At 35.9% G+C, this 27651-nt stretch overlaps 1 protein-coding gene across 2 annotated transcripts; it reads left to right on the forward strand.

Moving 5' to 3' along the window:
- LOC145966142 (uncharacterized) lies at positions 1–27651 on the forward strand. 2 transcript variants are annotated; one of them, XM_083089981.1, is made up of 12 exons: positions 1–298; positions 13692–13730; positions 15432–15656; positions 16177–16265; positions 16581–16870; positions 20674–20712; positions 21405–21449; positions 21538–22035; positions 22761–22830; positions 24105–24320; positions 24587–24821; positions 26041–27651. In XM_083089981.1, the coding sequence occupies exons 1-12, from the start codon at positions 227–229 to the stop codon at positions 26221–26223; spliced, it is 2001 nt and encodes a 666-aa protein (XP_082946107.1). In that variant the 5' UTR covers positions 1–226; the 3' UTR covers positions 26224–27651. The 2 variants fall into 2 exon arrangements, with proteins under 2 accessions (XP_082946107.1, XP_082946108.1); XM_083089982.1 differs by lacking the exon at positions 20674–20712 and having other exon boundaries at positions 2–298.

Genomic DNA, 27651 nt, shown 5'->3' on the forward strand with positions numbered 1-27651 from the left:
GAAAAAGCGGCGTTGGCAGTCGGGGAAGCAGAACCTGGCAGCAGAGACGTACGAACCTCCATCGCGATCGCATCGTCGTCGCGTATCCCACCCCCTCGTACGCGCGCACGAAAATACGACTCACGTTCGTTGAGAGAGCTCGAGCGCGAGCCTGACTCCTCGACAAACTAAGCCAAGCACCCGAAAAACTTCGACAGTAGACCAGGCGAGCCCAGCAGCTGCAACCATGGTTTACGAGAGCGACTTCTACACGACTCGGCGACCCTATTCGCGGCCGCTCTCTTCCTACAGCGTCACGGTCAGTATTCTGAGAGATTCTGCATTCTTTCTTTTTATTTCCCTACGCCAAGAGAGGGCGAAATGTCTTAATAATTTTTTTTTTTTGCTACACGTGGTACTAACGTCGAGAAAGAGAGAGAGCCCCGTTTGCGACAGGAAATACCAACCCCCTCGTACCTCGTTATAGCAGCCAAAATCAACATCCCGTGTGATCTCACTGAATCGACGTCTCATCGACCGATCTGTCTATTCGGTGTGTCAAAAAGTCGAAGATCAATAAATTCGAGCCAAAACGGATTAAATAATGATCGATAGTTGACTAATTTCGATCGCCGGATGATCAACGCGATGTTAATAATAATTCAAAGATCAAATAGTTGAGAAATTTTTCTAAAGATCAAGAGATTACATATTAAAAGATGATAAGCATTGAAGACACAATCGAAAGAATTAAATAATCTTTTAATGATTTTTCACGTGTTTTATTTGCAGTCTTTCGATGTCAAACTTAGATTATATATATAAAATGTAGCTTTTCACAATAATAAAGTAAAATATATATAAATGTCGGAAAAATGTCTAATGCTTATTAACTCTTAATCTACTCGATGTGTGGCATCGGTAAATTTTTTTTTCATTTTTTTATCATTATCAAATTTACTCGATTTTCCAAAAAAATACTCGAGTCTTAAAATATAATAATTTTTTATAAATATTTATTTATTTTTATAAATGTTTCATAAGAGAAACACCCAGAGATCTTAATGAAAAAAAGAAATAGAATAATTTCGGATATTAATTTAATTCGCAAATTATAATATCGAGAAGATAAGCCACACAAAGTATAACGTTGACCCCCATTCGGTCGGTCGCGATTTTGCTGCGGTCACGACCGACATTGCCGTGATTGAGACGTCGCTTCGCGACGATTGAGAACTTGGCACTTGGTTCGTCGACGAGGTCGCGATCGACGACAGAGAGCGACCGGAAACACCCCGATGATCCGAGCGATCCGATCCGTCCTCGTCGAGGATCCCACGAGAATCCTCGTAGCTGCTGTTCGTCGTCGAGCTCGACGTCGCGACTCGCCAAAGTCATCACCGAGACAAATCTCGACTTCCACACTTCACTCCGACCACTGTGTTTATACCACTACTACTATTACTACTATTATACTAGCACTATACTACCTGATTACTGCTACTATTACTACTATAGCTACTACTACTACTACTACTATTACTACTACAGCTACTACTACTGCTCCTGTACTCGAGAGAACGTGCACTCGGTGTCCCGGAAAACGGTGAACGGTCGAACTTTCCAGCCGGGGAAAGTTCAAAGGGCACAGGGGAGGGATAGACGGGAGTTTCCGGAAACTCTCCAGAAAGATAGACAGAGACTCTCACGAAACTATTATATACTATTCTCATTACATGGCACAGCTTCACGGAGCTCGCAGTTTAATCTCGCGAAACACAAATCCTGGTTTGGTAGAAATTTGATAGATATCTCTCGTTTTTTTTTTTTGTGTTTTTTCTAATAACAGAGAGTGAAGCGGATTATATATAAATAACCGCAAACTCCTGAGACCTTCTGAGGATAAATGGATCCGTAAAGGATCTTTCCCGCGCAGGGCTTGTGATTTATCCTTGTAATTTTTTTTGTCTTTGTGTTTAGTCGTGGCTACTCTTGATGAATTCAAGGGATAGCATATTAGCTCTTGTTCCGTAAATGTTGTCCATGTCCATGACCCTGAAATGATCAGGGAAATTGTGATGTGCGTGCGACAGGACTCGCCGCACGTCATTTATGTTAATCGCAACTCGATCTGAAACTCGTTGTGAGAACCGTTCGCGGATTTTACAAAATCCACGCAACATATTTTTAATACATATGTTTCGACCAATAAATATTTGATGTTTTTTGATTGATGTTGGATGACTGATGACGTTAATTGGATATGGATGAAAGCAGAGAAAGAGGATATTATTATAATATAAGATTTTTTAAAATTTTTCGTCTGGAATTTTGAAAAAAAAATTAAATTATTAAAAAATCACTGTTAATTGATTCAGTTTTCATTGAAATTATCGTAACAGAAATTCGTGAAATTTGAAGAAATACTTTTTAACAAAAAAAGATTCACAAAAGCTATTAAATTTATTTTATTGCAAAAAATCGTTAATTTTATTCGTTAGAGATTCGATTCCATCTGATGAGAAATCTCTCTTAGGCATAATTTGAGTCATCGAGAGCCGAAATCTGGGTTAACTTTAGAGATTGCCATTGATCATCGGTTCGACGATAAGCGATCGAAGTCAGCGCGGGATAAATGACACATAGTTGACAGGAGGATATTCTTGCAAGGGAAACCGTAGGTCTGAGGATTATGCTCAATTCTCAATTCGTCACAGCTAAACTTAAATCTGTTACATCCGCGAAGAAAGAGGAAAGGCAGTCGCAATAATTATTAATAGTCACTGCTTGAAACCATGACATGATGACGTTTTGAAACTATGAAATGTTCTTAAGAAGTAGTGCATCAATTTGAATGAAAAAAATAATTATTTTATTTATATCAAAATTGATGAAACAAAGCAGGGTATTGTGTGATTTTAAGAGCACAAGTCAACAATGATTCATGAATGATTGATCAACAATGAGTCATGAATGATTGTTCGAAGGACTAATCTTAAAGGAACAATCGCGAATTTCAATTACGAATTGTTTCATCTATTTTTACTCGCATCAGACACCAAGGGATATAAATATCACGATTCGAAAAATACAAATCTATTGTCTTCGTCGATTCCATGACGTCACAGATATTTTGGCAGCTAAAACAAACTTGTTGCACTTCAAACTGCGACGCAACTCTTTCTCGGATATAATTCGATAATCCTTGATGTACATATTTTATCGAGTCCTGCTCACAGGGATCGTCGGCCAAATTCATTTTTCTGCCTGCGTGAATCTGAGATTCGTTGGGTCACGCGGTATCTAAGTTTAACGCCGCGAAGTCCCGGAAAATGGCTGCAACGCTATGAATAGCTTCCGTTCTGTAATTCCCTGCCCTCCGGTAGCTCTATTTATAATGATTTTGGATTTTCCGATGTTAGATGGTTCCTGCGTCGAATCTCATCCTGCGTTTTTTCTGCTCCGCGACGTGAATTACACTCTTCAGATTCTCGTTCGCGTTTTGAAGGTTCAAGTTATAGCGTCGAGTTGCCATCCAGCGATTCTCTTTGCTTAATATTGGCACGAAGAGAAGAAAGAGAGAGCGAGAAAGAGGGAGAGAGAGAGAGAGAGAGAGAGTTGCTCGTTCTTAATACGCGTCTATTTATAAAGATTAGAAAGACTACGCTTCGCAGAATTAATAAATGTTTAATCGCCATCATCTGTAAAATTAAGGCAAAATTAAAGAGGCACAGTCAACGTGATTCATCGAAATTTTTCAAACAAGTGACATGATTTTTAAACAGTAATTTGCGTGCTAACGCTATCTTGCCAAAAGCTATTTCGCCGCTTTCGCGGTTTAGATTTAGGCCACAGTAATAACACTATAATTGCAATAACATCACAATTATCCTAAATTAAAATTAAATTAAAATTTAACAATTAAAATTTAACAACATGTATAATAATTTATACAATATATATACAATAATTACAATGATATAAAAATAAATAAATGTAAAAAATTGACGGGGTTATATGAGATGTGCTTTCGGTAGAAGTCGACTCGAAACACCTTTGATGTGGGCGTATGTTGATACTTTGATTCGTTTCGAAATGAGGAGCAATTCGGCTACGGTGACGCGGCCGCGAAGAACGCATTCCAGATCGTCGTACGTGGTGATTATTAAGATATTTGCCGTCGTGTTCTCTCGAGGGGAGAGAATCGGTGTTGCGTTACTCTGCCCTAATTTAGACGCACCGACGACGCGACGCCGACGCCCACCGTCGGATTTCGTCGACGTGAGAATTCATATACGCGCCAGCCGACGCGAATACATCTGTGAGAGAGGCGTCGTCTCCCCGTATCGCGTCCTCATGGAACACATGTCGGACCAATATCGAGGCGATCCGCCTCGGAAATTCCTAATATGAGATATAATGTTATAGTTCAGGTGGATCTTAACGTCAGGAAAGAAAGTATACCATAACTATGATATGAAAATATCTGTGGAAAAGATCAAACTTTCAAAGTACATGTCAAAGCGAGTTTTTATTAAAAACTGAACTTTATATAAGTCAGCTGTTCTTTAATTTCTAAGAAATTAAAAAAAAAAATTTTAATCCCTTGACCTCTTGATGTATCTGTCTGATGTATCTATTCTATCTCTTAGTAATGTATATATTCATAAGTACGCGACACGCGTAAAGTCGAAAAATAGCGGCTTATTTTTAGAGCGACGTGCATTTTTCTTTATGTCAGAAAATTTCTCGATACACTTTCGACTCTTTATATCAGAAAATTTCTCAAGACTCTTTTGACTGAATATTTTGTAAGTCTATATCGGGATTTTTTTACGGGATAAATGCGCTTCGCCTACATCGCGATACCTTATGAAAATCTCATTACGATTTGTCAGAAAATAGGATGACACGAATGTTATGTGAATTAAAAGTTTTTTTTGCGCGTGAAACGCTGAGTTTCTTGACAAATGTAGTTTATTCTACTTTAAAAGGTCACTGCTTTTATTTCTTCACGTTGAAAAATTGAAAAAATAAGAGATTGACACAAAGTTTCGATATGTCTTTTTTTTATTAGAGTCTCTTATACGCAAAAAAAAAGAAAAACTCTTAAAAGATATTCTATTCTTCTTTCAATTATTTCCAAATGCTATTGAAACATATTTTTATGTCGTATTCTGTAATATAAACGAGGATAAAAATTTTTAATTAGAATTTTTAATGTTAGCTGTCGAACTAAATAATTTATAATTTATGTCACGTTGTGAAATTTTTAGGTTCAGAAATATATAACACACCGAGAAAACTCAATTTTATGGTACAAATTTCTTCGTATATAATCTATATTAAATATGCTATCTTTCTATCATTTGCATCTTTTTTATCGAGGTTTTAATTATAGATTATTAGTGTCATTGAAATTTGGATAAAATCTGGCACATGCATATTTGAGTCATCATTTTAATATACTTGTGGTATACATCATATCGTGTTAATAATTACAAAATAGATGACAATAATAGCCAAGAGCTAATTTTAATAGGAAAGCACACGATTTCTGTTGTCTTTATTATTTATGCATAAATGCGCGTCTGACATTATTCAAGTAGTGGTCAACACTTGAGAATTCGCGGGGGCGATTGCGTGGCCTGAATGTCAAACTTTGAGAAAGGACCGTTCATATTATTTATTTTCGCGCGAAGAAAAGAAGCATTGTTAAGTTCCATTCGAGAAGTAACAAATTTTTCGACCTTTTCTTGACATTTGCTCCAAAAACACTTTCGTGATAAAAGAAATAAATATCAATTTAATAAAAGAAAAAACCAGCTAAAATAAAAGATGGTATTTGTAAAATACTCACACGCTATATTAATAAGTTCATTAATAACGATTCTATTACGATTTTTTCTTTTATTCCGCGAAATAATTATTAAATATCTTTAAGCAAATCTTTTTTAAATATGACTTAATTTTTTTTTTAATGGCCTCAGTATCATGCGATGCAAATAATATTTATTCTGAAAATATTGTTGCCATCGTAAGTTTTTCAAATGATTAAATTATCAAATTATTCTCAAATTATTTAATTATCAAATTATTCTCAAAGCAAATAATCTCACTGTTTGTCTCTCAATCATATCTAGAGTGTCTATAATCGGGAATGATTTCTTTTTACTTGTCGACCACGCGAAAACAGTTTTGGGCGAGTAGTCATCTCTTCTATTTCAGTATTTTGATTCACGCTGCGTGCGTCCTTCGTTTCCGATAATCTCACATCCAAAATCTCTCGAAGCTGCCTCTTATCCCGTGAAACCTGAAAAAAGGAAATTCGATTACGGATATATTCGGTACCGAGGAGAAAGCTAAGACAGAATTAACCGTGATTCTAATCTAAATCCACCGGATGGGACATCGAGGAGAACACGACCGGTACCACGACGACGGTCGCGGTTTAGCAAAGAGAACAGGCGTGGCAGTAGTGGAAGAGTGGTGTGGAAGCTCAAAGAGACCTCGGTGAGCAACCGTCCTCGACGAATCTGGGAGGTAGTTTCAAAAAAAAGACACCAAGACTTTGCGCGATCCCAAAATGGACTCGCTGTGGATCGAGAAAAACTCGAAGAATGAACTCTGAGTAACTGATAATCGCCCCGATTGATGTTTAATGGCTCCGAGGCTTCGTGATGCTGACGGGCGCAAATTTGCAGACGGAACCCAAGAAGCAGGACTACTTCCCGTGGGAGAAGGTGCCGTTCGTACCGCGACCGTCGTTGGTGCCGGAACCGTTCACCGTCTGGGGCCGGAAGAAGCAGGATCCGAGCAAGGAGTTCTATCAATACGCCACCCTGCCGGAGAAGAAGGGCGTGGTGCGCGGCAAGGACGCCGCCAAGGATGATCATACCCGTCAGCTGGTCGACGGCGGCGCCGTGTCCAAGGTCGGCCTGGATGCCGCTGCTGAACTGGCCACCCGCGGCCACGTCTTCGAGAAGGGCGTGCTTGCACGACCGTCCAGCAAGATCAAACACGCCACCACGCCCGCCACCGGTCGCACCAGGATCCTGATGGCTCTCCAGACGCCGTCCTGGTATCGATTCTAACGACGAGAAAGAACAGAGAGAGAAAGAGAGATGCCCTTTTGCTCTCTTCTCGAGAAGCAAGATGTAATTGATGTTAATGATTGATATTTGTGGGACATGCGTTATACTCTTTGAATAAATGTCTCCGCTTTGCGATAAAGAGATAAGTGGGAATAATCGCATTATAATGATGTCTTCATATTAAATACGGATTTCATCGGATAACGATTATGCGCGTAACATTATGCTTATTATTTTTATTTCGTGCTTCGATGTGTTAATAGCGGATTAGATTTAGAACTAGTCAATTAGGCTCAATTAGTTAATTTTGATGGAAAAATATTTCCAATGGATTGTTAAACTTTTATCCTCTTAAGAGTTCTTGAATTAGTATTTTATTTTAATCCTAAATGGATTTTCTTTTGGACGTAATCAGAAAGGTCTCATTAATCATCGAACGTTCAAAAATTATCAGCGACTCTTTTCTCTTAATTGATTATAAAAATAATAAAATAAAATAAAATAATAAAATAAATAAATAATAAAGTAATAAAATTTTTATTTTGTTCTTCGCGATGTGTTAATAGCGGACTAGAGCTTAGTTAATTAGGCAATTAGTCAATTTTGATGGAAAAATATTTTCAATCGATATTAAACTTTGGTTCTTTTAAGAGTTTCTTGAATTAGTATTTTATTTTAATGACGATTGGATTTTTTTCTGGATCTAATCAGAAAGGTATGTTTATGCTCACGCATCGTTCAAAAGTTGCCAGCGATTCTTTTCTCCTGATCGTTTGTAAAAATAATAAAATATATTTTTTCATTTGCAGTTCTTGACGTGGATTCACGGCGCGAAAATTCTTGCAGCTTGCTCTTTTTCATGGAAGGATTGACGCGCCTGAAAACGCGTAAATTTCGAATTTCTCGTAATAAATCTCGAAAATTCTTTCTTTCAATCGAGTATAAACGATTGCGATCGCAATATAAAATCGTTTGTAGGATTCCGTGTTTTTTCGTTCCAGTGCATTCCGTACATTTTCATGCATCTCTTTCTTTTTAAATTATTCAACTGAATCTTGATTAATTTTTTTTATTAGTACACACGAACATGGCGCGCATAGTCACACATTCACACGTGTATGAGACGAAATCAATAAAGTTATAATGTCGTTTTATAGAGACGAATTTATCAGACCTGTTTGTCGCAAGACTGTGACCTAAATTAATTAAAGGATCTAATTAATTCCTTCGTATGTAGCGTAATCACGTGCGTTTATATCGTAAGTCCTGATTAAACACATCTTCCCTCCACATCTTAACTATCACAAATCGAAAAAATAAACGGGTATATCTAATAATTATTAAACAGTGATATATAACAATTAATATGTGAAAGAATTCGTAAGTGCAAAGCAATCAAACGAATTCTCATTGTCTGCATTCACGTTTGTACAGATTTGACTTGCAAACCCTCCCGAGAATAATAACTTTAACTGCCTTGTATGTGGTCTTCACTAAATCGTTTGACATTAATTTCTACAGTCTCGTCATAGACTGATTGAATAATCTTAATTCCGCGAATCTTACTCTCAAAAAAAAATTGCAGAGAGATTTTGATTAACGTGTAAGAGGGAAAGAAAGGAAAAATCAATTTCGATAGTTTATGAAATAAAAAAAATCGCATTCTAAAATTTTAATTAAAAGAAAAAAAACACGACTCGATAGCAACTTAAAGTTACTTTACTCATCTGCAGTTCTTCGATCCCGCCTGTTGTCAAACTAACGAGATTTTGCGTATCGCACGCGAATCTGGAGTAAAATCCTCTTTCGTGCCAAACACAATCGTCGAGAGAACGTGTTCGATTAATCGAGCGACTTCAATTTAACCGTAATTAAATTCAATGAAGCGTGAACGCGCAAACCCGCCAGCAAGTTTCGCTCGAGGAAGATTCGAAACGAGACACCGAGTGCACACGTGGCCGGGACAGATGTCTGCAATGTACACACACGTTACGTTACACATATACATACGCCCACGCGTATCTTGGCAAGGGCGCGAATCGTTGCCCAACGCTCGGAGTGTCCTGAATATTTCGGCAAGACATTATTAAAAAATGCATACGTTATATACGGCTGCGCGTTTATAGTTGGCCCGCACGTTGTGTGTCTACAGATACATCGACATGTTATTAGCGCGAACATGTCGCCGGGATCCATCATACTTTGGCCTCTATATATGTAGGAATAACAAGTAAACCGTTCATCGTCATGTGACCCCCTCGACATTTATACGACTCCCTTCTCTCTTGAGTCCGTTAACCCTTTGCATTAATTCGCGATTGCTACGTTGACTAATTATGAGAATTATGTGAAAAGCGAGTGGCGAAATTAATTAATTAAATATACGTTTAAAATAGATTTGTGTCAGAGAGACAAAGATCACGTCTCCGACTTGAAAGGGAGATTAACTCGTTTGTCACATTTTCATAAATATACATTTTATAATTGTACATCGCGAAAGTTCAAAAGTACGAATGATGAAAATCCAGCTGGCAAAAAATATCGCGCGAGATAATAGAGCGAAGGGTTAAGCGCGCTCGTGAAAGTCCACCCCGAAACGGATTTTTCAGCGTCGTCTGGATCTCGCCAGACTTCTTCCTTATCTGGCCGCGAGCCCAGCCGGCCATCTGGACGGCATTATCGGTCGAACTTCCTCCAAGAAAAACGGCTTTGCGAATCTCTCTCTTAGAATAAAACGAACGGGTACGTCACTCGCCGCGCTTGCGGATTAATTATCCGCAAGTAGTTATGGACAACGTCAAGCCAGACGACGCAGCGATGCACCTGTTCGTCCACCTTCCACCTTCCACGCCTCTCTTCTCTCTCGGTCGGAGAACAGAGCCAGATGATATTTTGAGAACATGAGTATTTCGTCGTGAAGCGCGTGAAAAAAAAGAAATTTATGACAAAAATGAATGCTCGGAAAAAAAATACGTAATTTCTACGTAAATATGACTAATGAAAATTTATGTAAAATGTTCCTGAATTAGTATACAAACTTCCTTTTTTTTCTACGGATTCTTTAAAGTCAATTTTTGCTTGTGGAATAAAGCATTCAATTTTTAATATTAAATTTATAAAAAATTATTATTATATTATTATCTTAATATTTTAATATTATTTTAATTTATTTATAAAAAATTATTATTATTGTTATTTTAATATTATATAAAATCTGTTTTAAATTGAATGAAGAAGCTTTACTTTATTTGAAATTTAATTCTCAAAGAGAGAGCTCTGCATTTTGGCGTATAACGTAAATCTTATTGATGCCTCGATATTTTCAATCTTTTCTCCGACTGAATAAATCGATCATGATATCTCTAATACGATCAGGATCTTTAGATTTCACAACCTTTCTCCTGATCCGAAAAATCCATTAGTGGCTCGCGGATGGGAAACCAGAGTCGTCCTGAGATGAATAATGCCTGGCATATATACACACTTGCTATTTTTATACAACATCCACACTCCGCAAGATTTGAACGGGAGAATCTTAAAAATTTATATCTCATGAAATCAGTCGTAGTCGTTTTATGACGTCATAAAACATTATTAAACATAAATATAATTTTAACAAATTATATAAATATTAGGATGATCTTCTTATTTACATACTTGCATTTTCTTACACTGATTTCTTACAGATGATCAATGATTTACGTAATGTTAACGAGTGCATTTCTGTTACTTTGCATCTCGCGGCAATTTAATCGCGTGATATGACAGTAAATCGCGTGCCGGATGTAAAGCTCGAGCCGGGACTCGTCGACGGAGACGCCGCGCCGTTTTCCAGAGGCGAGCCTGTTCTCCTCCATGTCGTTGACCTTGATCTAACCCCGAATCCGTAGACGCCTCGCCACTACGTGGTCCGCGACTATCCGGAAACCGGGGTGAGGAAGGCCCAAGAGCAGTACAGCTATTCGTACACCAACACGTCCAGCTCGTCCAACTCGGATCCGTACAGCAGCCGTCCCCAGAGGAGCAACTATTCCCAGGAAAGCGTCGTCAAGAGAGAGAGCGGCCCGTACGGCTCGTACTCGACTGAGAGGTCGACCAGAACATCGTCCGGCGGCGGCCCCGGAAGCTACCGCTCTTCCTACGAGTCCACCTCTTCCGGTCGTCTGCCTGGCGGCACCACCTACCGCCATTACTCCTACCGGGTCTAAAATGCCACCCCCTCTTCGTCCTCGCCGATCGCACATTTCCATCTTCATCTATGCCGACGACTTTCGAGATTATCTTGCATCGGCGATCCTCCCGGATCCTATCAAAGACATCGTGTCGGAGATAAATCATACATTTTGGATGTGAAACGCGAGGGAAATCTTCGCGATATCACTTTTTGATGTCTCTTAGCGCTGACGTATTTATAAAAAATTAAAAATACGAACGCAATTTCGCAAGTATCACAAATACATGCTTCTTGGCATCAATAGAAACGACTTGCGCGAGAAACACGCGGAAGTTGTGTCATTCAGAGAATGCTGGAACAGACTTCTGTCGCGATGACAAGGATTTTCTTTCAACGATTACAAAGTTAACTTGTGAATCTCGTCGACAGAGATTTTCTTTCGAAAAGGATTGTAAAGATCCAGTGACAACAATAATAAAAATACATAAAAATATATTGAATCACACACATAAGTAATATTTTTCCGAGATTACTATCGATTTAAATTTGTTTGTTGTTATTATAAAATTATAAAAATTATATAAAATTAAAAAATTATAAAAATTATAAAATTATAAAAATTATTATAATTAGAGAAACGAAAAGTTTCTCAAATGGAAATTTTAGTTTAGATCAGTCGTCGGTATCGATGAAATTGGAATATCGTCTTTCTGTCGCCAATTTAGGATCCCCTTTTGTCCTCGCGCCAATTTTGTACGCTTGATTTTCTTTAAAAAATGTATTTGAAAAAAGAAGAGGAATTTTTTGCGCTTTAAGATGTGCATCAGTGGATCGGCAGGAAAACGATCCCGATATTCTTAAACTGTTACCACTCGAATTATCGCTATAACCGTAGTCCGAGCCGATGATAGATCATGCAGCTACATTTAGAGATATACTAAAAGCTAGTCGCGCTAATATCGAAGGCAATAAGCTGTTTATCGTGTTGGCATTTTAATGAAGTTTATTAGTTCGCGATAATCGATATAAGCGATACACGTTGCAGGTGGTTCTCGATTTACTCGCAAAAATGTATATTCAAATTTGTAAATCTTGAATTTTGAGTTCCTCGGAACTTTTTGCGTAAAAGCAATTACTTTATGTGTAAATTGTATGGAATATTACTGAAAAATTTTCTATCAATTTTATATACATATATATTTTATCGATATGAAGATATTCCTATTTAATCGCGAATCAAGAGCCGCCTGTAAGGATTTTAAAATCTCGCGGATTGTGCAATTGTTTGTGTTTAATTATATATTAGTTTCTCCCATGCCTTCTCCTACCTTGCTAGATTATACCTTTTTACTTGGGAATGTTTTAATTTTTCGTATAGTGAGTGAGCGTTTCTCATGAACCATATCTTTAGTTTAATGAGTGTCAATCGGGAAGTTTGTGTCAACCCGATATTTCTACGAAGATGCGTCGTCTTACGAGATGTCTATTCATAATCTCGGGAAATAAAAAATGTCTTGATTAATACAATACGAATAAGGAAAAACTTTTTGCGGATAAGTCGATTAATATTCAAATAAATACTATTTAAATGCGATAAAAGAAGAATACGAGATGGCAATATAAGAAATAATAAAATTTTGTTCATAATTTCCTTTAGAAATTTATTGCATTATTTATACTCGTTATATTTGATAAATATTTGATCAAATAAAAATCTTATACGTTACTTATCGAAATGTAAATCTACCCTTCAAGAATCATATCGGCAATAATTCAAATATCATAGCGACTAATATAATTCCGAAAAGTTTCATTTACATAAGAATTATTGTCTCGTATCCTGAAATTATGGTTACCGTGTGTAACATCGCAGGACACTATGAAGAGCTGCTTTCCACAGTAGTCGCTTTCTTCCTGCGAGATGAAGCGAGCTCTACTAATCGTGACTAACAACGATACATTATCATCACCATCAATACTGTCATCGTCATCGTCATCGTCATCATCGTTCGTCATCTCGATAGACACACAACGCGACAATTGGCCAAGTATCGGTAAATCTCAAACATCAAACGGAAAAAAACTCTTCGCGGCATACGAGATCTTCCGCGCCCTCTTTTCTCTCTTTTTCTTCCTCTAATGCCCCTTCTTCTCATCCCTTCTGATCGACCCTCTCGAGACGCAACGAAAGAGCGAATTAAGCAAACGAAATAGCGAAGAAAAAAGCGGGATGAAGAGGAAAAGGAGCGATACGCCACCTGAGTCACTAACCGAGTGTTGTTCTTCTTCTTTCTATTTATTCTGCCTCTCACATGCGACTGCTCCTCTTCGTTCCTCGCCACCGTCGCCGTCACCATCGCCGTCGCCGCCTTCGTCGTTGGATTTCGACGGATAAAAAATAAAAAAAATAATCGAAACATCCCTGTGAACGCACAACTGTGCAGTATCGACCCATCGTCATACCTCTCTCCAGCATCATTCAGGTAGGTATTCTCATCTACTGCTGATGATGGATTACGATTGATGTGAATTGCGAATGATCGGCTGGCTTTCATCATTAAGAGCGTAACAATTTTGATCGCCGATTCTAATTTTCGCGATCGGCTTTCTCATCTTAATTCAGCGTCGGAATTAATGCAAAGAATGCGGCAAATCGAGTGCAGCAAATTAACTTCTATTGTTTTTGATTGAAGAAACAAACAAGCAAATTCGTCTTTTTGGTAGTCGATCTGTCTTCGACCTTGCAATTCAATAGTTACAATCTAGTTAAATTTTAAAATACCTTGTTGAAAGTTTTATTGGAGCACAAACAAGAATTTTTCAAAGATTGTTTTAAAGTTTCAGGACCACTGAATCAGATATAGAGTTAATCATAGTTTATTCATCGGAATCGACTGGCATCTTTTCATACGAATCTTTTCTATATCAGATTGATATTTTCTTCTTTTGAATAACTAAAAAATGTACTTAAAAATTAATAAAATCAATTATATTTAAAAAATTGTAATTTTTTTTTAAATAATTATAATGTAGTTTTTATAATTAATTTACATAATTTTAAATTTCCGAAACTCATAATTGGAGAATTTTATAAATCTAAGAAAGAAAGAAAGTGTCCATTTGAGTTGCGTGTGTTTGATGACAATTTTTAACATCTCGTTTAATGATAAATATATAATATATAAAAAAGTATTTATATATTCTCATAATCTTTATATATGTACATATAATTAATCATGTATATTGGATATTATCGCTTCAACGGCAACAGGATGTTACGCAAAACTTGTCGGTAATTTATGGCAAGATTCTTGAAATAGACATAATGACACGCTTTGCCGCTCTTGCACCTTCTCGCGTTAATTAATTACAGATTTCAAAGTTTACTAATCCTAAAGCGCTACTTCATCGCAGTAATATTCGTCTTCAATATCGTATCACACGTAATTCAAGGTAATGTAACACACATTGATTAATCTTCCCTGCCACGCTCTTCATTGATACATCGAGCTTTACGCTGTGCGCAACGTTCGTTAACATAATTAAACATTGAAACCTCTTGTGTGTTGTTTGCACATGGTCTGCTCAGAGCTGGAGATGTTCATCGAACGCTACGCTTTGCTATTGTCAACTTTTTGGTGACGATAATTTTCACATCAATATAAAATATATTTCATAAATATTGATAAAGTATTTACCTTTTAATCCTTTAGAATAGACATTTTATTAATTGTAAATCTTCGATACAATATGACGTAAATTATAATTTTTTATTTATAGAATACAAATTTTTTCAATATGTCATTAAATTTATAAATTCGTTTCATAATGGATTTTTTTGTCTTTAATAAAAACTTGGGAAAAGATTATATATTATTCCGATTATTTAATTTTCAATAATAAATATTTCACCAACCATGTGAAGTTAATTTTTCTTCTCAACTATTATATAATTAACATGGAAATTGATATCCGTGCCTCGGATTTATTTTAAGAATTGTTGAAAACAAACATATAAATAAATTCTGCACATCCTCGGTGAAAGTGTACAAATTTACATGTACAGAACATTAATCGTCATCAAATGGGTTGATCGCCTGGTACCTTGACTTGCACCGAGCAATCCGCTTCGCAGCTCGCCGCTGCCGGGCGATTAGTAAAAACGAAACGTTCGTTGCCTCCAGTTGAGGACCATTCCTTACATGCCATACGTGGCACACAAGAGACTCGTCACCATAGTCCATTCGCCGGTCCATCACGTGTACTACGCTGGCGCGATGGTACCGATAAGGGTGCGGGCGCGTGTGCGACCTAGCGTCCTTGCAGCCGAGCTCAACAGGATACGTGACCTACCGAGACCGTCTACCAAATCCTACATCGAAGAGTACTTAAACTCTCGAGATAACATAGTAAGTCTGGCACAAGATTTAGCCTGATCTCTCTCTCTCTCTCTCTCTCTCTCTTTTTCTCTCCTCTCTTTCTCTCTCTTTCTCTTTCTCTTCTCAGGCTTAAACTGACCTGGCATCATAATCATAAGATTACGTAATAAGATATCAACATCATTCATTCATGCCATCGTTATCGATGTCATCATCATCGTGATATGTCATCAACGTCCACTTATATCGGATACAGCGAGTGGAATCGCATCGTTGCAACGATCGAGATATTTGTCTTGTCTTTAATAACAAATAAATTTTAGCGCATGCAAAGAAAGGATAAAGATTTTTTTAATCATACATTTCAATTTATTCCCCTGTTTAATGCAAAAAATTAAATTATATTAAATCTGGGGAATAATAAAAATTAACAGTTTCTCTTTCCAACTTTAAAAAAATTACATTCTCGCCAAATTACTATGATTATATTGCATGCGAAAGATCCAGCGATTCTTTGATATAGTAACATGTCATATATGTGTTTTCGCAGTTCTTTGACGACGAGGCGAGGGAGATTCGCGCGAGAGTGGATTCCCTTCTGCGACGGGTCCACGTGTTTGTGCCGAGGGCATTAGCAAGGTATCCGACAAAAAGAAAATGATGTGCATTTAATTAGATGATTAATTAAAATCTATTGGATCGATTTAATCGCTAAAAATGCGTGTCTAATTCTCTGCCTCTTAATAATACAAATTATACCTCGATATATTCTAAAAACAAGAACTATCAAAGTAATTCTCCGATGCAGAGATAAAAATACAAATATCCCTTTTTCTCTGCTTGTCACGACATTTGTTACATCCGCTCTAAAATAAAAACAATTTCATGATTTCCGCTTTCGAGTCACGGAATAAAGTTCTGGCGTCGAGATAAGCACCTCCTCGCATTTTTCAGCGACTTTGCCGAGGAGATCATCCCAGAACGTATGCGCAGTCACGATTATGTTCACCGGCTGCTAACCGGCCGCAACAACGCGAAGAAGCAGATAGAACACCTGAACTGGTACGAGGTGCCCGACCGAGGCGCCTTTGGCACCTTGGCGTGCGTCAAGTACGTCGCTGGCAAGCCACAATCCATCAGGAAGCCGTATGTCAAGGTCGCGGATCTACGACCGGCTGACATCCGTAACGACGTCAACTTCCTCAGCTACTACAGCAAGAATCGTCAGGCGGCCGCGACTGCCTGTGAGTAATTCACGATGACGAGAACGACAGCGACGACGATAACGACGAAGACGGGGACCATATTGCGACCCTCGCTTTGATCTTGAAGGGGTTTCTCTTCTTCAAGAACAAAACGTTGTTCGAGAACGATCCCGTTTTTACGAGACATTGTACGAAGCACGTAGTTAGAGACAGGGGACTAACGAGAAAGTGGCGTAGCAAAGAATTTTTCAAAATTGAAGAGAGAGGTCTCTTTCATACGATCTTGTGTTTTCCATTATAATATTAATTTAGATTATTTAAATTATTATTTAAATTATTTAAAACGTTTTACGAATAAAATTAAAGTGTGATTTGTAAAAGATATAATGATAAAAGATATGGAGATTATTTTTAGAAATTTATTTCAAGAAAAATGTTTCAATTAAGGAAATAAGTTCTGGGAAAAAAGCTACGCTGCGATCTCGTAGCCCGAAGGAAACACGATTTTTTAGTAGATTTGAGAAAATAAAAAACGGCCCCACGACGCCGTTGTGTGCAACTCTCTTTTTGTCTACTTTTTTTTTCGTTCCACCGCCCCCGCCCCCCGCCCTCTCGTTTCTCTATTTTTTTATCCCTCTTCTTAGATTGGCTGACACCTCTGGTTTCACACTGTCTGAGAACTTTTGTTTGTGCTGACGAGCACGTGTGTTCCTCTGATATTTTTGCTGTTTTCGTGTTAGTCACACAACAGTTGGTTTTTTCTTACTATTTTCTTTTTGTACGTCTTTTTTTGTCGTGGCTGCATTACTGTTCGATAGTATTGTGTCTAATCGTACAACAGCGCAATCGTGCACACTCACTTCTTCCCCCGCATCCGTTTTTTGTGATTACTCCGTAATACGTTTTCGATCGCGACAGCGCGTTTTTATTATTATTATTATTGTTATTCTGCAGAAAGGACGTGCAATTGAATCGATCTTCACGGAAAGAGCGTGTGATTTTTGAAACGTTAATTTTTATTTTATTATTCATGCTTTTTTATACAAATTATTATAAATAAAATAAAACAAATGGTACATTTTCAAATTTAGCGAACAATTTTATCGAGAAAGTGTAATGAAATTTTTCACTTACTCATAGAAAAATCGAATCATTTTTCCGGAACGATAGATTCAATCATCGACCATACAATTCATCGATTTGGCGGCGGTTTACGATTTTTTACGAACCAACAAACGTATCGCTATTTTTTGTTGCGGTATCGGGCAAGCGAAAAGCACAGAGCAAAACGACACAGTAACAAAAAGACAAACCAAGAGCCAAAAAAAATCAAAATAAACGAAGGAACGAGAGAGAGCAAGACATTTACACGAAGGGGACTCCAGGCGAAATCAAGCGACTGGGATCGCGCGCCGAAAGCAGATTTTTGCGGCGCTCGCGAATAAAAGAGCGAATGGCAGATAGGAGGCAGTGCGGCTTTTTTGAACGTTTCAGGCAAAGGTTGGAGGCAGAAGGTGCCGGAGCTGTATGAGAAGCCGAGCAAAAAGAGCGAAGCCGAGGGAGAGACGGAGGCCACCACCGAAGAGTGACTTCGTCATTCATCATCGTACGAATTATGGCCGATACCATCCACTTTCACGTTCCGGAAGTGACGCGTCCACTCGTGGAAGGCTAGATAGGCACTATGCGACATGTGAAAGCCAAGAGTACGAACCGGAAAAGCAACCATCTTTTTTAAGGAAAATTTATTCTTCAATTAATTGCATCGGAGTCTGAATCATTAAAGTATAAGAGATGAAAGTTGTAAATAGTATGGCGCTCAACCAATATTTACGAAGGAATAATGAGTCCAACATTTTAAATTGCTCAAAGAAAAGATGTAAAAAAATAAGGACAGAAAGAATAATAAAATTTTGTTTCGCAACCAAACTAAATTGTATAGATACAAATATAATTTCGTATCTTTGTGAGAAATTGAATTGAATTGTATAAACTTTTATTTTTCAAATAAAATTTTATTCTGGAATTATTGCAGGAACTACGTAAATATATTAATTTATCAGCTAGAATAATCTCATTCAACTTTAATATCAATCAACATTTTATTTTCGCTTTTGATTTTGATCGCTGCAATTGAAAGGAAAAAAATTTTAGTTTCAAAATATTCTCCATATATTTCAGCTTTTTCATATACCTTTTTATATTCGGTTCGTAAGCCTGGCAAAAATCTTTCGGAACGGAATTATTTTACCGTGCGCGTTTGCTGGGTTAATCATCGAAAAAATCTAATATCCGTCTCCATTCTTTTTTTATTTTTACTTTCTTCTATTCTAGTCATGCGCTCGTCAACCACTTCATTAAACTCCAATATGCCGTTATTCGCAATAATCATAGAACGTGCTGTATTTTCTGAGCATCTTTCATTCGATTTTTATTCGATCGGACTTTAATGAAATTGCGACGAGCGAATAAAATCATCGTGACTATCGAAACGTTCGTATTCGATCGATGTGATCTATGAAGTGAAACAAATATGAGAGGAGGAACACGGGAGTGCGAGAAAGATATAAAACGAGAGAAACTGATTAAATTGACACAAGGGAAAAACTCGCACGTGTTTAATGATAAAAAAGAAACACGAAATAAAAATATATTGATACTAACTCAATGTTGCTCGAATTGCGTCGTAATGTCTATTAGTGTTTCGATTTTCTAACTCCTATTCTATTCGGTATTCGCAAGATAACGAAAAAGATACGAATAATATAATAATGTCCGATAGAGGAAGCGGAAGTTTCCAAATCAATTACTTTATCTTGCACGAGAAAGTAATGGAAATAGTAGGCGAGCTACGTAACGAGAATGAATGCACTGTTTTCGAGGTAAGCTTCTTCGTGTGCTTCGTAGTTTAACCAACGACATCGTTTTGCCTCTGAAATCCACTATTTGTGGAATCGATTAAAAGTAATTGAAAAGAAATATATACTTTATCGAATAAAATTGTTTTAGTATTTTTTAAGTTTCCTTAAAACATGCTAAAAGCATATGTTTAAATATAAAAGAGTTCTCTTTATAATATATTTCCTTAAATATAAATTTCAATAGGAACTAAAAAATTTAAGATATGCTTAATATTAAATTAAAGCCTTGAATTTTGATGTACATGTAATTTGATTTAATGATGCAAATTTACATTATAAAAATATTACATAGTTAGAAAGAATTAAAATATATATAAGAGAGAGAAAGAGAAAAAGACTCATTTAATCTATCATTTAGTAGAGAAATATTTATTTATAACACCATTTGGTTTCAGAGACAGAAATCTGGCAAGTCTATCGCTATATATATCGAGTGTGATCTTTAATCGTATGTCACGCTAATTCGAACCGTGACGCTCAATCATTTTCATCAGAGAAAAACGAGGATTATCTCGTTAATTATCAATTTCATCGAAGTATACGATAATTCCGCGTCATCGAAAATAAACTTTCTGATTCATCCTTAATCCTTAGAATGCTTCCATCTCGTTAATAACTAATTGTTGTAATTTATTCATCGCATATGTGTATGTAAAATTTTATTACTAAATATGTACATAAAAGTGCGTATGTATTTTATTCTACATGATCTATAATTGACTAACGTGGTGTGCGTGCTTCATACTTCATTTTCATATGATGCTATATGTCTAATAATCATAGTAACCGTTTTCCATAATGTCGTATAATATTCAGAGATTTTCGCGAAGCCTTTATCGCTTTCTTGAATTTAATTAATAAAATCTAAAAAAAAATCCTCTGTCATTAATCGATTCTTTACGTTTCATGTACCCTGTACAGCCTCCCGTCAACCAATGACAGAACGAGAGATGCGAAAGGGTCAGTAGGCATACACGAAGTAATCTTTCTTGCGAATAATAAAAGAACAGAGTGCAGTAGAACTTGGACTGTAGACAATCGCGATTGTGGGGACGTTTAGAGGAAGAAATAAACTTTATGTCCTTAATTATCGTCGCACGAAGCTGGAACATGTAATCAATGTCTTCAGAATTTTACAATTCTATAGTTTAATATTTTATTTATTTTATTTCAAAATTGCAAAAAAAGATCAATATAACTTATATTTATTTAAGACAAAAAATTAATTAATTATTAATTTTAAATAACAAAATTATTTAATATTTGAATATTAATATTTAGAAAGGTATAAAAATATTTTGTAAATATTCACAAAACATTATATAAAATTGTAAAAATGTAAACATTCATAATGTGTTATATAAAATTGTAAATATGTAAATATTCATAATATCTTATATAACATTGTAAATATGTAAATATTCACACATAATATATCATATAAAATGTATCTATTTAATAATGTTATTTTTAATCAATTCAAAAGACTTTATAACAATTTAATCGATAGGATTGAATTTCCCTCTAATTTAAATAAGATTCAAATTGCAATCATCATCATCTTGTATTTTTTTAATCGTAGTTTGATTGATGTTCTACTGTGCCCCTCTCTTCTTACATCCCCATGTCTCACGTTTTCTCACAATTTTTAGCACGTGCATTAGGCATTGAACCGACAACCCAGGAACAGAAAATAAGTAAGTCTCCGCGGAAAATCGCAAAATACGTATCAGTTTTTCGTGTCATTCCTCGTTCATGTTCTATTTGTATTTGCACACATCGTAGCTCCCGCTCCGGAATCGGAAGCAAAACCAGAGAAGAAATCAAAAAAGCAGTCCGAGCCGGAGAAGGAACCGGAACCGATACGTGAACCAGTACCAGAACCAGTAAAAGAAACCGAGCCCGTATCCGAGCTCGCGAAAGAACCGGAACCAGCAGCGGAGCCGCAAACGGAACCAGAAGTGAAACCGTCGAAACCCGTAAAAGGCTCGAAATCTGCGAAATCGACAAAATTCGCGAAAGCGGCCGAGTCTAAAGCAGAACCCACGCCGGAAGCAAAGCCCGTTAAGGAATCAGAACCAGTAAAAGAACCGGAACCCGAACCTGCAAAAGAACTAGCGCCCGTTCCAGAACCAGTAAAAAAACCGGAACCCGAGCCTGCAAAAGTACCAGCGCCCGTTCCAGTTTCAGAACCGGAACCTGAAACTGTAGCAAAACCGGAAGCGCCGACCGAAAGTGCGGAGGCTGTAAGTGATGAAGCGAAGAAGGAAAATCTCGAACAGGGTACGTTATATTTCTCCATATTGGATCGGAAATATTCGTTTCAATGGCCGGAAACGAGCTTGTCACGCGAACTGCGGATATCTTTTGGGGTAGGCAAAGGTCGATCGTTAACTTGTGTCATTGTTAACAGCATCTTTTCGTATCGATTGCACGAGAATGAATGTGTTTAGCGTCCAGAGTCCCATTGTTCGTTTTCGTGACAAATGTCTTCCTAAGAATACGATGTGGACATAACTTTGCGGAATGTTGTATATGTCAGCATCTTTCCCGAAATTACTTTGTACAATATAAAGCCTAGAGAGATAGATTTAATCGCGAAGCATAGGTATTCGCATTCATAATGTATTTAATATTTAATATTTAATATAAACTGAGTTCAATTTCGAAATTGTATCTAAACATTGATAGTATCAGCTTTCATTCGAGCAAGAGATTATAATTTTCTCTTATTTTAATTCATTTAATAAATTCTAGTGGAAAAAATTGTAATTTTTTTTAATTATACAGAGTAGTCAAGATTATTTTTATCAACGAAATTTAAATATTCAGTAAAAAACTGTTTTTAATATTTTGCGGGCAAATATATTAAAAATATTGACACAAAAATATAAGATGAATACATATAAAATTGATATAAAATTATTTAAAATAATTGAATATATGTTATATATTATGTAAGATTATTTCCTTGTCATTGAAATTCTAATTAAATCATCCTGTTACAGTGAAAAAGGATAAAGAAGATGCAATAAAGAGGGCCGAGGAATATCTTGCTAAAGTAGCTCGAGAAGCACAGTAAGTCAATTTTATTTAAGAGTGATATATATCAACTGAGTGCATTGCGAATGTGGCAATCCTGTAAATTAATCATCAATATATAGATACGAGATAGCATTTTACGTAACATTAGCTTATTGAATTCAGCCAAATAACCTTTATATGTAACAACCGAACTGCCAAATTCCTGATCTTCATCCGCAGTTCGTAGAACATGAGTTGATCCGAAATGTTTCGATATAATTAATTAAAAATGTAACTTAATTTTTAAAGCCTATTTTATATATATGAAAGTAATAAATAATTAGCTTGCGTTTATTTCTCTCGTATATGCATATTATATGATTATTATTTTTAAAAATAGAAGAATAAAAGTTATTATTAATTTATTGTAATATTATTATAAATTATATGATATATATATATATTATAAAACTATTATTTTTTAGCTATACTTTAAACTTTCTAAATTAATAATACTAATATGTCATCGATGATAATTATAATTCTGAATTCAATAAAAATGTTTTATAGGAGATAATAAAAATAAATCATTCACAGACCGTATAATAAAAAAGTTTGCACTCATGCGCTTCCAAATTAAAAATTTTATTTTGCATGAAATATGCGAGAAATGCACAAATTGAAAAATCTGGAATGCGACTTTCATTAAAAAAATTTGACAGATAACTTTTTTGCACATACATACTTTAATGTGATTCCTCTTAATTAATGAATTTAAATATAACTAATAGCTTAGTTATTTTTTTCGCGTCAATTTTATCAAGATTTTGTCATGTATCATCTTCCATATAACTTTAATATGAAAAATGCAAATAATTTTATAGCGATTGAGAGACAAAATTGCAAACTTGAAATTGTTGCGAATAGATGCTTTTAAAAAAAATAAATTTACGATGATATTAGATTAAAAAAAAGTTTGATATTAAATTAAATATAAAAATACTGTAATCTTTCTTCATCAATTTTGTGTGTGAGTAAAAAATTTAGACCTCAAACTTTAAATTAAAAAGCTTTTGATATTTTTTTTACAAATAATTTCTCTTATCAAATAAGTAAGAAAAAAGGCTATGAGGACCATGTAATTAGAGCGAAAATTCTTTGATATATAAAGATAAAAAAATGATATATAAAGATAAAGATAAAAAAATGATATATAAAGATAAAGATATTGTCAATTTAATATAATATTCTCTTACATTCTATCCCGATATTTGCCTTGTTAGATTCTGGTATTCGTTTTGCGAATTGCGAATAATTTCATTTCAAAGGTCGGAAGAGGAGAGGCGGAAAGCTGCAGAGGAGGAACGCCTGCAGCTCGAAATGGAAGAGAGGAAAGCGTGGGAGGCACTACAGCTTGCACAAGAACGGAAAGCCGAGCTTTCCGAGATACTGGAGACCGAACGGCAGGAAGTCGAAAGGAAGGCGGAAGAGACGAAGCTACAGGCCGAACACGAGGAAAGGGAGAGAATAGAGGAAGGCGAGAGGTGTGTTTGAAAAAATCATAAATGACGAAGCTTGCTCCTGATTAATAATAAATATTTTTTTAAAATTAAAATCACATGTAAATTAAAGAAAATTATGTGTTCTAGAAATATAATAATTATTTATATATAAGATATATAAATATTAATATATTTTTTAGCACATTCCTAAATAAAAATAGTTTTATATTTAATTAATCAATGTTTGCTATTATGTTTATATATTGCACCTCTGGTGTCTAATTAACTCTGTTACTTTCTGTTGATAGATTAATCAACCAGGAGAAGCTCGCAGCTCTTATACAGGAGCAAGAACGGCTGATAGTCGAGGAACATCTCGAGGAAGTTGAGAAGCAGAAACAAAAACAGGAAGAAGAGGTGGATACCGCGCAACTTCCAGTGAGCGAGCTTAATGATATCAGCTGCGCCGAGGATCCTGCCGAGATAACCGATCAAGAAAAAGAGGAAAAGCTTTGCGATGTTACCACAGATGATGAGACACGAGTAAGTCACGAGTAGTCACTTAAAGCACCTTAAGGATCTACAGTTTTAAATATTATCAATTTTTGTATATTCAATAAAAAATTCCAAGTCATCAATTTTACATCAAAATATCCATATATACAGGGTGACCCATTTTAACTTAGGCAGCCAAATAACTCGAAAAATAAGCAAGATAGAGAAAAATGTTTTAGACAAAAGTTGTATGGTTTCGAGGGGGCCATAAGATGGTATCATTGGTTTGACCTTGAAGAGTCATTTGAAGGTCACGTGAAGGTCACTTCAATTTTTTTAAATGGAATACCCTATATATTTTTGTACATTCTTGTAGCTTATTTCGAGAGCTTTCCAAAACACTATAATTAAGTACCTTTCCGTTAAGTACTTTTTGAGTTATGATGCTTGAAATAATTTCTTAATTTTACATAAACCGTAAAATATCTTGTAAAATATTCATTTTTCGATTATCTTACCTTAATACTTTTATGTACAAAATAATGAGAGGAATCAATTGGTGTAAAGAAAACACATAGTTGTTTTTAAGAAAAAATATGGAATTGTTAATTGCAAATTACATATTTTTTCTTCGAAACAACTATGTGTTTTCTTTACACCAATTGATTCCTCTCATTATTTTGTACATAAAACTATTAAGGTAAGGTAATCGAAAAATGAATATTTTACAAGATATTTTACGGTTTATGTAAAATTAAGAAATTATTTCAAGCCTCATAACTCAAAAAGTACTTAACGAAAATGTACTTAATTATAGTGTTTTGGAAAGCTCTCGAGATGAGCTACAAGAATGTACAAAAATATATAGGATGTTCCATTTAAAAAAATTGAAGTGACCTTCACGTGACCTTCAAATGACTCTTCAAGGTCAAACCAATGATACCATCTTATGGCCCCCTCGAAACCATACAACTTTTGTCTAAAACATTTTTCTCTATCTTGCTTATTTTTCGAGTTATTTGGCTGCCTAAGTTAAAATGGGTCACCCTGTATATTTGTAATATTGTAGACATTTTTTAAGATTAGATAATCTTAAGTTCCTATATTTTGTGAAGAGCATTATTTTTTTTAATTAAATATATTTAGTAATTCTCTTTGTCTAATCATATATATACGTCGATAAATTTCCATCGAGAAAGAGTTCGAACTTACTTAAGAATCGATAGTTGAAGAGAACGAATTAATTCGCAAGGAATTCGCCTTTCAGGTTGAGGAGGAGATCGTTCCCGAAGAAGAGCCCTTGGAGGTAACCGAAAGTCCGTTCGTCGAAGAGCCGGAAGGGGCTGAAAGCAAGACGCAAACGGGGCCGATGGCGGTCGAAGATGAACCACAGGTGGAGGAGGTCACTTCCGGCGGCGAGGAATTCGAATGGGGTGATCAAGACGCGTAATTGGGGTCCGGCCGGTTCGGACCGATTCGCGGCGTCGATGGACCACGTTCCTTTATCGTCATCATTAAATGCTAGGATTTAAAGCGACTTCGTCTATCATTACCGCGAATTATCATTTAAGCCGTCGTCATCGTAGCTATCCGATCGGCGATGGAATCTCGATTAAATTTTTTGTAATATCTAATCTGATCTCTTTTTATTTTTATTTTTTCATTAAATGTAACTTCACGTTAATTTTCACGTTCCATTAATATACATGTCATTATGAATTTCATTTCGCCTTACGTTATAATTGTATTAAAGTATAACTCGCGTAGATCGATATGAGAGTCTAAAAGTATAGAATTTCGAACGATTATTTTCAACTAATATCAGAAGGGCTGATTGGAGGACTCGTTTGCGGTCTCATGTCATCTGCGCGTATTTATTTCATTACTGACCGTATACCCTCCATATTATCCTGTATGGAAGGACGGCAACCCGTAGATCGAGTCTGACATGAATATCGATTTCCGTTGGTCTGCCGGTAGTGGGGTGATGATGATTCGTTTATAGTCTCGGATAGTAATCGGGTAGAAATATCGCGACGAATTTTAGCCGTTCATTCGTGCAGTCGAGCTGGCTTCGTCGTCGTCGTCGTCTATTTTTACAGTAACAGGTTCCAGCTCCAACCATGAAATTGATTTGACTGCGATTGTCCGAGCAATCGATTCGGAAGGACGAGGATTCCGGAAATAATCGAGCGAGCACGTTGATAATTAACGACCATCTCGTGACTCCTCGTTACTCGGAAATGGCAGCCATCACTTTATCTCTAGTGCATTATATATTTATTACGAAAAATAATATTTATTATAAAAGAGTGTGGTAATAATGCAGGTAATCAATATGGAGTTCGCCCTGATTTAACATAAATACATAGAGCTGGAGAAGTTCATCTTTTTCGCGAGAAGCGTTGTTGGAAAAAAAAATTGCGGAGCACGGAATGAAACGGTTATATGAGGTTTTTTTTTAATTAAAGTTAAATCAGGAATAATCTTAACGTTTTATAAAATTTCCATACTGTTGACACGATAAAACAAAATTGACAAATACAGATATTTTCGATAGGAAAAACAAATATACTCTTGCTACCCTTTTATTCCGAAAAACTCCTTGTTTTTTTACCGTGAGGGAATTAAATTTAAAATTGTACGTAAATAAGGTTGCACAATCTACTAGGAATAATCGACATCGTTGTGTGCTGTGTATCAGAAAAATAAAAAGGTACTTAAACAAAGATTTAATAAGTAACGACTTTATCAATATTTAATTTACGTTGCTATATTTAATGCGCACTTGTAATTGGATGTAGCACGCAATGTATACTCACGCAATGCCTATTTTCTTTTACGATTAAGTACAATAAAGATTATAAATGTTAAGCAA

This window comes from Camponotus vicinus, unplaced genomic scaffold (assembly GCF_025532165.1).
Source record: "Camponotus vicinus isolate PSW18456_S1 unplaced genomic scaffold, iyCamVici1.0 SCAF_2, whole genome shotgun sequence".
NCBI lineage: Eukaryota > Metazoa > Arthropoda > Insecta > Hymenoptera > Formicidae > Camponotus > Camponotus vicinus.